General features: G+C 42.1%; 1 protein-coding gene across 1 annotated transcript; it reads left to right on the plus strand.

The window, feature by feature from the left end:
- The first annotated feature begins 296 nt into the window (after positions 1 to 296).
- On the plus strand, positions 297 to 13,383 carry kdm2ab (lysine (K)-specific demethylase 2Ab). Its single transcript, XM_062393693.1, has 23 exons — positions 297 to 484; positions 934 to 974; positions 2,329 to 2,467; positions 2,587 to 2,665; positions 2,825 to 2,871; positions 3,080 to 3,258; positions 3,524 to 3,630; positions 3,744 to 3,837; positions 3,934 to 4,087; positions 4,384 to 4,499; positions 5,027 to 5,153; positions 5,262 to 5,554; positions 5,988 to 6,065; positions 6,382 to 6,642; positions 6,909 to 7,037; positions 7,192 to 7,278; positions 7,473 to 7,697; positions 8,066 to 8,095; positions 8,882 to 9,894; positions 10,771 to 10,934; positions 11,106 to 11,252; positions 11,414 to 11,629; positions 11,760 to 13,383. Exons 2-23 carry the CDS (start codon positions 939 to 941, stop codon positions 11,939 to 11,941), a joined length of 3,903 nt encoding a protein of 1,300 aa, XP_062249677.1. The 5' UTR covers positions 297 to 484; positions 934 to 938; the 3' UTR covers positions 11,942 to 13,383.
- The last annotated feature ends 87 nt before the right edge of the window (positions 13,384 to 13,470 follow it).

Consider the following 13,470-nt stretch of genomic DNA (forward strand, 5'->3'; position numbering starts at 1 on the left):
ATTTGTCTGCAGTTGGAAGACAAAAAAAATAATGAATTGAAAAAAAAATCTATAGATTTGCTGCCTCCGTATATTATATAATATATTTTATTTGTATTATTGCGGAGGAGCCGTCACACTGGGGAGACTGAAACAAACACACTCGCACTTTAACATATTGTAATCTTGTTTAAAGAGCACCTGCATTGACCAATGAGAGCGACCCTATGCTAATCTTCACTCACAGCGGTGGCAGGAGGGGGGCGGATCCTGACGGTTTTATTTTCCTGTGGCGTGTGTATGTATGTGTGTGTGTTTTCTGCACAGCTGAAAATGGCGGCTCGGAGCGTCGAGTCGTCCTAACTTTGTCGCACCATAATAAACACAAGGCTATGCACAGCTGTTAGCTCATAACATGGGGACGAACTTCACCGAGAGGCCGCCGCCGCTCTAGCTGGGAAACGTTACTTTGACCAGTACCGCTGAAAGGAGTTACACCGCCGAGGTAATGACCAAGAAGCCTTCAGTTGCCGTATCGATGCTAACGTCAGCTAGCTGGCTAGCCCCAGCGTTAGCCGACGACTTATGAAAGGGATTGTCAACTGAGCTAGTTTGCGTTAGCCGATAACGCTAACGAATAACGCCACTAAATACACATGTTTGTTCGGATTATTTCTGCTCATGCGCCTTCGCCCACACATGTCCTCAAACTGAGACTCGTGCTCAGCGTCAATGTTTGTAATTGTGTGTGTGTATTGCTATCATTAGCTCGCAAGCTAAAGCAACACTGGAAGCTATTGCTAGCAGAGCTGTGTAGCTAGTCTGTACACAGGGAGCGATGTGTGTGCGTTTCTGTCCAACATGATCTAAGAACACACCATAACATCTCAGCAGCCGTTGACTATTTCACCCGAGTGATTTAACACGACTCGCGCAACTTTGTGTTTCTTCCAGAGAGTATGGAGGATCCTCATACGCGGTACAGCAAACGCCTGGTGAGTAACTCAATCATACTGTTAACTCCCGGAACACTTGTTCTATGTACACAATGCAATTGTTAGGTGTTTCCAACTCCGCTCGATGTGTGACATAAGCATTTACAGTACATACGAGACTGTTCAGTGGATAAGAATGACTGGGATGGTCCACTTTCTGTCGGGGCTTCTCATGGCAGAGGGGCTCTGTTGTTGTCCCCCCTGATAACGGTAATGAACATGTCCGAGGACTGGGTTCAGCAGAGGGTCAGGTTCACTGTGTGACCTGAGCAGCTTCTTTACTGTGACAGCTTCACCTCCTGACTGTCTTTTACCTCTTTGCTGTAAAGTGATCCACTCAATGCTTACAGACTAATCTGTGTGAAACTTAATTTTAAAATATGTGAAAAGATGGATTCTGCCATTGTTGACAGGACAGGTTTTGGAAAGCATTTGAACACAGCCAACACATTGTTAGTAATTTAATGATATCCTTTATTATGTTAGAATATACTACACACACAACAGCAATTAAATAGTGTGTGTTCAACCCTCACTTATCAAAGTAAAGTACCATCAGAGTTTAGATCATACCACATTAGTCGTACAGCGATGGGGGTGGGGATATCTGAGAGTGGGGGGTATTGTGCTTGATTCATCTGTGTAGTCAAGCAGAGCTGCATAGGGTGAATGGCAGAAGGGGGGTAAAGGGAGGGGGCTGTGTGTGGAAGATTAACCCCAGCTATTGTTTGCAGTATTGTTTGGTCCCCACATTAACTGATGTGTTGGCTGACTGACAGCTTTGATTGATTTATTGTGATTTATTCCCCCTTTTTTTTCCTTCTTTTTTTGTTACAAATGGCAGCTTTAGTTTCTTTCTGTTTCACTTATAATGGAAAGCTCCCGTGGGTGTCACCTTATGTGTTAAATTTTTTTTTCCAACAAGAACATTAAAAAAGATACTAAACAATGCTTTAGAGGGTTTTTGTATCAAGAAAAGTATTAATCTGTCTTAGCTTGATCAGCTTCTAGTGGTGGATCAGAAATACTCCCTAAGTCAGGGAGTTTTTCTTACTATGGGTAGTTTGGTCAGAAGATACTAATTACGCTAATTCCCTCTGTGTTGTGAATTTGAGATGGATTTTGAATTTGTTTGCAAGCATTCCTTTGAAGTCCCTTTTCAGTGTTCCGTTTAAAATACGTGATCTTGAAGTCAGCATTGCTGTCTATTTGATACGATTCTATAACCCAGTGTATTATCGACCCCATATTCGCCAGAAACTCCAGCCCTCTCCTCCTGTCTCCTTTTTTGTTCTGTACAAATCATAGTCTCCATGTCTGACAGAGGTTAACAGAAACTTTCTTTTGTCATCAGCGTACAGGCACGCGGCGCCGCTACCAGGACGATGGAATCTCAGATGATGAAATTGAAGGGAAACGAATGTTTGACCTGGATGAAAAGTTGCAGTGCGACCGGTTTCGGTCAGATTTGGTCAAACACATGGACGGCAAAGGTGAGACGTAAAAAGAAATCATTTTGTGTTCCACTGAAACCATCTCAACATATTTGCGTGTGTTTTTTAATTTTTATACTTGACTGTCTTAAGTTGTCTTTATGTATGTCTCTTTTTAGATTTCACATTTGAATACATCCAGAGGGAAGGGCTCAGGGAACCAATCATCTTTAAGACAGCTGAAGGTCTTGGTCTACAGTGAGTCAAATTATTATAATGTTTAGTTGCAGGTTAATCTCTTCAGATTATTTTTTTTTTCAAATTAAAATAATAAAAAGCAGATACCAATTTAAAAAAGTGTCCAGAGAAAATGTCAACTGTAAATATATATTGCAAGGAATTGTGTCTGTTTTTCAGAATGCCAGACCCTGATTTCAGTGTGAGTGATGTCAAGCTGTTTGTAGGTAAGTTGATGCTTAATGTTCTTTCAGAGTAAATGGCTTTATTATAGTAAGCAGTATGTTCTCTCCCAAATGCCTGGTGCAGGCAGAGCTAGAGCCATACTATCATTATTACATATAAGATTTATCTTGTAAATTTCAGGGCAGAAAATTGGATTTGTATTTAATGACTTTGTTCTCACTTGTTGAAATCCTTTTTAATCTCCTACAGGTAGTCGACGAATCGTAGATGTGATGGACGTGAACACTCAGAAGGGAATCGAGATGTCAATGGCTCAGTGGCGACGCTACTATGAGACGCCACCATCAGAAAGAGAAAAACTCTACAATGTCATCAGCCTGGAGTTCAGCCACACCAGGCTGGAGAATCTAGTCAAACGTCCGGCTTCGGTAAGAGTATACAAATGCCAGATATGAGCAGGGTCACTTTCACACCTGAGGGTTTTACAGCAACCCACATGCGCACAGTGATAGTCAATGTGCGCATTGACGTGTAAGGAAATGACACTTACACGATACAGTTTTTCAAATGAATGTGTTTGCTCGCTTGAAAATATTTGTATCTACATACAAACAGTGGCGTAACTTATCAGGAACAATCTTGGGTGTGGACAGTTTGTAGGTTTAATACCTATTTTATCCTCTTATCATCTAGGTGGACCTTATTGACTGGGTGGACAACATGTGGCCGCGTCATCTCAAGGAGAGACAAAGAGACTCCACAAACGCCATCATAGACATGCACTATCCCAAAGTACAGAAGTGAGTAAACCAGAAGCCTTAGCACTGTAGGCTTATTATAGTAATGTACAACACTCATATCACAACTATCTGTCGTTTACATCAATCTTTTTGTGTTTTTTGTTATCCCTCAGGTATTGTCTCATGAGTGTGCAGGGCTGTTTCACAGATTTCCACATTGACTTTGGAGGCACTTCAGTCTGGTACCACATCCTGCGAGGAGGAAAGGTCAGCCTGGGTGACACAGAAAGTTTTGAGTCAATCGTAATGTATAAATTTAAGTAAACCTGATTGTGGGCTAACTTTTACCTGTGGCTCCTGCAGGTGTTCTGGCTGATTCCACCCACACCACAGAACCTGGAGATGTATGAGAACTGGGTCTTATCAGGAAAACAGGGAGACATCTTCTTGGGGGACAAGTGTCATGACTGTCAGAGGATACAACTCAACCAGGGCAACACCTTCATAATCCCATCAGGTCTCTTTCTGAATACAGCATAACACATACAGCATACAACGTACACACAAAAATCCACATAAGCCATATTCAGGAGAATTGGATACAAACTTTCCCCGCTGTTTGCTTTTCACACATACACAATGCAGCAGGAGGTTCTCTGCACCTCCGCTGTCACAACGGCATCTCTAACTAAGACACATATGCACCTTTTCCGGAGGTTACACTGAGGCTACGCGGAACTCAGTGCATGTCTGAAAGCAGTTTTCCATACTACGCCTAAATGTCTCATACATCTTGTATCTTGTACCCCGTAGGGTGGATCCATGCTGTGTACACGCCAGAGGACACGTTGGTGTTTGGGGGAAATTTCCTCCACAGCTTTAACATCCCGATGCAGCTCAACATCTACAGCATTGAGGATCGCACACGGGTGAGCAGCTACTCGCGTTCATTGTAGAATTTTGATATAGTTCATATATAACAGCCCCGCTTGCCACATATTGATAATTGCTTTCTGTGACAATTTGGAATTATAGTGTATAGTGTAATTATATAAATGTGACTTTTAATTAATTTTGAACACCCATAAAGAGATGTTTATATATTGCCTTCTTCTCAATCCCAATACCCAAACCTTAGCTCAGGGTATCTGCGGATACTAAGTTATTATGAGGGCTTTCTTTTCTCAGCTTTATCATGCCAGTATTTGAGTATAGAATGACAAGGAAACTATTTGTAATGTTAATTGTCTGTCTCATATTAATGTCAAACACTGTAACAACTTATACTTCCGATGAAGAGAAACTGCTTCAGTGTAGTTTTTTTTTTTAAATACTTAAAGCAACAGTAGACATACTAGACATTTTACTCTCAATGATTTTTTAATATGAGGGTCTTAGATATGCTAATATTTTTAAACTGATTGTTACAAATCTGTTGTCTGATTCTCTCCTCTAGGTGCCAGCAAAGTTCCGTTACCCTTTCTACTATGAGATGTGCTGGTATGTCCTGGAGAGATACCTCTACTGTCTGACAAAGATCTCCCACCTCACACCTGAGTTCCAAAAATACTCCCTTGGCAAAGGTGAGGAGAGATTAACACAAGAAAGCAATGCTGCATTCATTTTATTCAAATTTAAAAAAATGTCACTACATAAACTTTACAATAACTATCATGTCCTCCTTTTTTTAGGACTGACACGGGCTGATGTTGAAGCCAACGATCCTCCTGGGAATGGCAACTCCAATGGAGTTGACACTGACACTGAAAATGCGGAGATCACACTAAAACAACAAAAAGAGGATGAAGAAGAAGATACAGACGAAGATGGAGCAGCTCAACTTACCACACCACAGCATTTGATGACCCCATTTGAGCTGGAGGGACTCTGCAACCTCTTGGGGAAACTGGAGGAGTTGCCAGACCACAAAAAGTGTGTCCCTGCAGGTATCCAGGATGCTGCAGCCCTGCTCGCGGACATGAGGGTGGGTGTCTCCCAACTTCGTTGGGCAGTTCATATCACAATATTCTCACCTTGGTTACACTACAATCATTCATGCCTCACACACACAACATTAATTAGATTTTTCTTTGGTAAGAGATAACGAGTGTGTGAACTGTTCAGGAAATCAATGGTCTTGTCATATTCTAAAGTTGGAAAAAGAGGGTGGAGAAGTTGTCTGCCAAGTCTGTTTAAGAGTATATTCACACAATGTTAATCAATGCAATGGGCCCCCATGCTACTACTTGTTTTGTATTGTTCAGTACGGTCTGTTAATGATGCTCAAGAGCGAAGAGAATTTTAGGTAAAAGGGGCAAAAGTTTTATAACTGCTTTACAGTGCTGTGTCAAGGTGTAAGTCCAGCTTTGTTTGATATATTTATGACTGACTGATTTCTTGTTTTACTGCTGCTCCAGGCTGTTCTGAAGGAGCATTCAAACGATAACCCCAAGCTGTCCTACACTGGAGAGCCGATTGTCAAGTGGCCAAAAAGAGTGAGTAGAAAACGACTTTTTTCACTGCAAATAGTTATCACCATCCCTCAGCTGTTATGTTTGTGAGCAATTTTTATTGTAGATTTAGAGTTAATGCTTCAGGTTGTTTCAAATCTTCTTTTCTTATCTTATAATATACAGTTTCAGTATTGGTAGTGAAAGCTTCAATTATTTTTCACATTGTTTTGACAGTTAATATAGTTGTTAATTATTTATTAGTTTTTCATTCCATTTCATAAAACAAAACTCATCCCTTTTTATATATTTGCGAGGACTTAATTCTAAACAACCTTTTCTTGCTGTGTCCCTCATACAGCCGTCCTGGTACGAGCCCTCCACTCCTCCTCCCCCTGTCATTTACCGTCCTCGCTTGGCCCCAAACCTCCACAAGCCTCTTGGTCAGCAGCCCATCAGACGCTTCTCCCTCTCTGCCCTGAGGAGAAGACGGGTGCGGTGCAAGCGCTGTGCCGGCTGCTGCAGAAAGGAGTGCGGCAACTGCCAGTACTGTCATGACATGAGGAAGTTTGGTGGGCCTGGACGCATGAAGAAGGGCTGCCTCACGAGACAGTGTATAACGGTGAGTCGTCAAATCCATCATTGTCTTTTTGTTTGGAACCAAATAATACTGCATCTTTGTACATGTGTGGCCGCAGTGTACAAGGACCACATAAAGGCCAAGGGACCTTCATTTTTTTTTAAGTGACTGATGTCTAACGTTATGTCTATATTCCTTTATTACTGCAGAATTATTTTTAATGAAGACTTTTATTCACAATCTGCATCATATCTAATGTTTCCATATGATTTACTTTCAGTCTAAGTTACACTTATTTCTTCCTCCAGCCTGCTTTGCCAAACACAGCTCGATGTGCCATATGTAGAGAAGGTGAATTAGATGAGTCGGATCCGAGCACTTTCTCACTCATGGAGTGCACCGTCTGCTCGCAGATTGCTCATCGTCAATGCATTAAGGTAATCTGCTTCAGACACATTGAAGTCCATAAAATTAATACATAATCCAATTTTGCATGATCTGGTTTGCTGCCTATAGACATGTATTTTAACATAGTAGGAGTTTAATTGTTGGTGTGTCCGATTTTTTTTTTTTGTCTGCGCTCTCTTTCAGGAACCTGGTGAGGGAAAGATCAATGACGATTTACCCAGTTGCTGGGAATGTCCCAAATGTTGTCAAGGCAAAGGTTCAGGATCAGAGGTAACCGAACATGTCTTCTCCTTCTCATTTCTCTCTCTGTGCATTCTCTCTTATTAAGACTCTAGGACACGTTTCCTTTCCTCAGCAAAGTTTAATTTTTGTGAAACCTCTGCCAGATGCTGATACTCAAAAGATCAATGTCACCTTTCTTTTTCAACCACACCTTCCATCTCTTCCCCTCCTTACCACTCCAGTCTTCCAGCGATGAGGATAGTGGGGAGTCAGAGAGCTCATCGTCGTTGCCACCATCCAAACTTGCGTACCGTGAAGGCATTGGTGTCAGCGATGGGGTGAGACGAGGGGAGCGTACCGGACCACAATCCCGACCCACAGCACCACCACCTTCTCAGAAACTCTTACTGCAGCACCAACAGAATCGCAAAAGAGCTAGTGCCCTGGAGCTTAGACTTAAGAAGAAGGTAAAGTAACTTTTAATGATGCATATTTAGATGATGATTTTAGAATTTTACAACGTTGAAATGATCAGAAGCAAGTATTTATTTGAGATGTATTGATTTAAAGCCTTTTGGACAGTTTGTCTTAATTGTTGGCATATCTCTTGTTTAGCAATACCCTATTTAGATTTCCTTTCAGCTGGTTAAAGAGTAAGAAATCAGTCCTATTTTGTTTCAGTTTAACATTGGTTTTGATCTATGTAGTCACTGAAAGATCTTTAAAAATCGAAAGATATAAAAATAAATTGGTAGATGATAATCTTTCAGTGAGGATTATTTGTCTGTACTTGATTATTATTTCTTATCCCCCAATCTCTTTCTGTTTATTACAGATAAAACTGGAGCGTAGCAAACTCTTAGTGGTAAGTAATATACTTTTCCTTCAGTGACTCTATTGCATTTAAGTAATACAAAGATAAAACTTCTCTCTCGACAACAGATCTCCATCAGTTGGATTCAAGGGAATGAAGATCAGTGTAGTACTTAATGAGGGGCACAAACTAGAGGAGACTGTTACACTGTGATCCCGTCATCTGTATGAAACCATGAGATGTAGAATGCAGGTTATTAAAAAGGAAAAAGGACAATTAATCACCAAAACACAAATATTTATGTAGGCTGAAGCCGTGTAGCTACACTTTTTCTCAGCTGCCTTTACCTTTTTGCTGTCATTGGGCAGTGGCTTCAAAACTTTCCATCAGCAGTGGCTGCCTGCACAAAACCAATTACTCATCTCAATTTCAGCAAAATAATTATAATAATAAACTTGATAATTGTTCAGTCGTCATTAAAAAGTTTAGCATTTACCATAAAAACCACACTGATATTTTGGGGGCTTTATGAATACACAAGTTAATGAATTATTTACATTGAACGTTTTACAAAAGAGTCACTAAGATGGATTGTAAAGTCACTAAAAAAGGCAACGTTGTCAAAGAGAGACTAGACATGTTTTATTACAGGAAGGAGGTGAACGCCAACAATTTTGTTTGTCAAATATGCAGTCCATGCATGAGAGTATTTGATGATTCAATGAAATTGGCACTGGGTAATTAATAAACAGTTGTAGTTGGAGCACTGTATTTGGTATTTGAAACAGCCATGATCTTGTTTAATTGGCCAACCTTTTTGCTTTTCACTACCTACAGAAACAGTCAGCACTAGATCGTTCTCCTAGGCTGCTGAGCTCCAGGCTGCTGTCCAGGCTGCGCTCTCCAACCAGCAGACTATCTCAGGGCAGAGGTCTTTACCACGGCTCTCCAGGAAGGACCCATTCCGTCCTCCAGCAGCAGTCTTCCCGCAGTCTGGTACCTGAGTCTAAGGGAGAGCCCCGCAGAGGGAGGGGAAGAGGGGTCAGGCTGCGGGGAGGAGGAGCAGGAAGAGGTTCTGGAGGTGGCAGAGTTCATGGATACTTGCAGGAGGAGAGCGAAGACAGCAGCAGCAGCAGTAGCTCCACCAGCAGTAGCAGCAGCAGCAGCGACGAGGAAGAGGAGAGGGAGCAGAACAGTGGGAGGGGAGGGGACAAAGAGAACCAGCCTCAGTCTAGAAGAGGACAAGCAGCCAAAGAAGAAGAGGAAGCGAGCGAGGTGGCCAACCAAAACGGTCCAGAGGATGAAGATGAGGAGGAGATTGAGCAAAACAGTCAAACAGGGGACAAAGATGGCTCATATCTTAAAGTGACACTCCAAAGGCCAACCAAGACCAAGCGGGACCCATCAACCATTGTCCCCAAGCTAGAGGCTATCGCCCCTCAAGCTGCTGCTTCCACATTACACAATCAGACTAGACCCCTTGCCAGACCCCCAATTAGAATTCGCGGCCCCTGTCCTGATCAATTCTCCAATGGACACACACCCCCACATACTCGTAGTGGACACACAGACTCTCGCACATCTCACTCAGAGAGGCTGGAGGTCTCTAAAAGACAGAGGCCAAACAGGCCAGCTAAACTGAGCAATGGTGCTTCCTGTTCTTCATCCTCAGAGCTTACCCAAATCCGCATCCCTCTGTCCGCCCTGCAGGAGGGAGGGAGTGAAACCGAACGAGAGAGCAGTCTTAGTGGGCCGGGATGTGAGAGGGAGGTGTGGGTGTCTGTCTTCCGCTACTTAAGTCGAGCAGATCTCTGCATCTGCATGGCTGTCAGCAAGAACTGGTACAAATGGTAAGACCTCTAAGACAATATCTGTCATACTCTTTGTAGGGATCGGTTGTGATAAGTTTTATTTTGGATCTTTTTACAGAGTCAAATATCCCTCTGTTTGTTAATTTATTTGATCTCTCCTCATTAGCTTAAAAAGAAGATACTCTCAGACCTCCACACTCATTGCTCTAAAGCTACTGGTCACTTCTGCGTTGCTTCAGATTAGATGGGGTAGTGGTCGCGGTGTTGTGATTGGATTAGAGTGTGATAGGACACATACGCACTGCATTTGTGTTTGGCAGGGAGATGTGTCGTCGTGGTTCCGTCTTTGTGAACTGAAACTAGAGACTTCTGGACCACATTGGCGGTTTTGTTTCGAGAATTGTTAAAGCCTTAGTTCTGATCAACATCACTGGAGGCAGATCAGCTTCAAGTGTTATGTGCACTCTGCAGCCAGTGTCTATTAATCCAAATATTGATTGAGGGACGGTGATATCATTCTGTAATGCCACCTACAACTGTGAGTGAACTATGTGTTTTAACTGGGATGAAACAGTGCAATGGGTTTTACCGCGGGAAAGCATCCAGCTTATCACCTCAAAACAGTCCATGAGAAATAATATCTTTCTATCTGATCAACTCAGTAGTTCTGAGTCAGCACCTCATTTATATTCAGTGGGTTACAGCATTAGTTTATCATTTCATACTGTTGAGCTTATTTTCAGGTTGTTGGTACATTAATATTACTTTTATAATATGTTTCTATTGTCTGTCAATAAAGGGTTATTTAGTTTCCTACAAACGTTATGAAGTTAAATCTAATGAGATTCAGACAGGATTTGGATTTGACAAGTAGATTTGGATGGACTTATTCTTCATGTGTGTTTTTGTCCCCAGGTGTTTAGACAAGCGGCTTTGGGCGCGGATTGACCTGAGCATCAAGCGCACTGTTACTCCTCAGGCCCTAACAGGCATCATCAAGAGACAGCCTGTGACACTCGATCTGTCATGGACCAACATCTCTAAAAAGCAGCTCAACTGGCTTGTTGGACGCCTGCCTGGTACATAGACTTCACTATATTCTTTGAAATTTTTGTATTTATGTTTGTGCAATTATTTCACAACAACAGGTATAATTGGCCATTTCTGAGTGTATAATCCAAGGGTTTTCAGCTGAATTACTACTGATTTCACTTCACATACTATGTTGACATCTTGTCTTGATTTGGCAGGGCTTAAAGATCTGATGGTGGCAGGCTGTTCCTGGTCATCTATATCAGCTCTCTGCTCCTCTGGTTGCCCTCTCCTCCGGTCTCTGGACCTGCGGTACGCAGACGGGGTCAAAGACTCTCAGATCAGGGATCTTGTCAGCCCTCCAGGTGAGGAAAGAATGCACAATCACTGCTGTTAATTGATTAAGTTGTTAGCTCCTATATTTTGTTATTTTGCTCATTTCATTTCCTTTTACACTTTTCCTCATCAAATTATTTTTCACAATCTCTGCATGCTTTCTCTTCTCTTCCTCAAATGGCTCCTCAAGGCTGTGACAATCGCAGTCAGTTGCGGACCATGCAGTGTTTACGACTAGCAGGCCTGGACATCACTGACTCCACTCTGCGCCTGGTGATTCGCCACATGCCCCATTTAACAAAACTGGACCTCTCCCACTGCAACAGCCTCAGTGACCACTCCATCAACCTGCTCACAGCAGTGGGCTCCTCCACCCGGAACACGCTGACAGAACTCAACCTTGGAGGTGAGAGATTGATTGGATTAGCCAATATGCAACTTGCAAAACTCTTTTATTACACTATTTAATTACAAAGTACATACCCACATGTTGCTGTGGTATTATTCAACGACTGATGTGTCTTCTTCTTTCCCAGGCTGCAGTAAACTGACCGACACGTGTCTAAAGTATCTCCGCCGCCTCTCTTGCATCTCACTGCTTGATCTGCGAGGCTGCGAAGGGGTCTCCCGCAAGGCCTGTGAGGCCTTCATCTCCGAGCTGTCCGTCAACACGCTCTACTGCCTATCGGATGAAAAACTGATCCAGAGGATATCCTAAGCGCCTGCTTCCTCTCACCGCAGCGCTGATTTCAGGGGCAAAAGCAGGAGGAGCGGGTCCTGATGAGAAACTGTGACTCAAAGGACACAGTCAGGCAGCGATGTTCACATGCGCCTGTGTCGCGTAAAAGAGTTAGTGGAGTCTAAACTGGGAGTGTGAACTCACTTAGCTGGTGTTGGTAAAAGGGGTTGTCGCAGCTATAACAGTGTTTCTTTTCTACACATTTTTTCCTGTGTACCTAAAAGAGACTCAGGAGCTTCTTTTTTTTTTTTTACGCTGTTGTTCATTTGGGAATAAATGTTATGTGGAAAAGCATGTCTTTCATTGCCAGGAGTGGGAGAACAAGCAATTAATTAGCTACATTAGACTGCACAAACTGCTCAACTCATTTTTAGTTTTTCTCTTTTTGGACAGATGCCATGGTAACTCCCATCATAAACTCCTGCCTTGAGAAAGAAACATTTGAGTTTCACCCTTTTGGGATATATCTGCATTGTTCGGTTTGGCTGATCCCTATCAAGTCTTATTTATCACGTGACACATGTAAACTTTTGATTTCCGCTACATTTTGATGCTCCAACTAGATGGTTATATTTTTGTCAGATTCAAAAGAGCTAACGTCAAGTCGTTGGATGACTTTCGCTTCGTGCACAACTCCTACGTGTTGAGATTTTCTCTAAATAAATATGACTGAAGGCGACAAGTTTTTCACATCAAGTCTTTGAAAAGTGAGTTACTGGAATGGCCTGTGTTTACCAGCTGTGTGTTCGGGTTCATGAGTTGTTTGGGTGAGACAATAGTTCAGCAGTGTTCTTGATAAGTACACATGGACTCTGAGGATAAAAAGACTTTGAGGGCGGTGGACTTGGCAACAAGACCTCACCGGGCGAGATGTATCCGGTGTACGGGTTAAGCCAAGGATCACGTGTCGGATAAATGGTGCATTTTCAACCATTAGACTTCAGGTGCTATTATTTCAATACTCCTCTTGCTTTGTTTTTGTACAGAGACGATATTTAGAGCAAAATTGTTAATAGTCTTGAAACAACTCCCCACCCCTCTTTGATACGTGTTTCTTTTCATGGATGAAATACTATCTACTTTTCACTGAGTTCATGACCTCGTCTGATTCAACAGATATGTATGATGTTCTTTTTTTATTTTGGTGGATAGGTGGGTGCTTGCTCATTACTTTGTTTCCTTCATGTCCAGTGGTTCTGTATCAACAATCTCTCCTCCCAGACTGCCCCCCTGTCCACATCCCTCCATTGAATAAGAGTATATAAATATATACTTTTGTGTAAATGTGTTGGTTTTTGTCTTCCTCTTTAAGGTTTGCCAAAATGGGAAGCCTGTAGCAATGTCATTATTTCCAGAAGCCTTTTTCACTTTATGTTGTTTGTGTTATTTTCAAGAAAAATAAAAAAAATTATAAACAGTGAGATACATCAAGCCACATCATTAGTTAATCTTCCTGGTAATATCGCAGTTTATTTGCACAGTTTGTTCGAATGTCAATTTTCCCAGAC

This window comes from Platichthys flesus, chromosome 8, assembly GCF_949316205.1.
Source record: "Platichthys flesus chromosome 8, fPlaFle2.1, whole genome shotgun sequence".
Classification (NCBI taxonomy): domain Eukaryota; kingdom Metazoa; phylum Chordata; class Actinopteri; order Pleuronectiformes; family Pleuronectidae; genus Platichthys; species Platichthys flesus.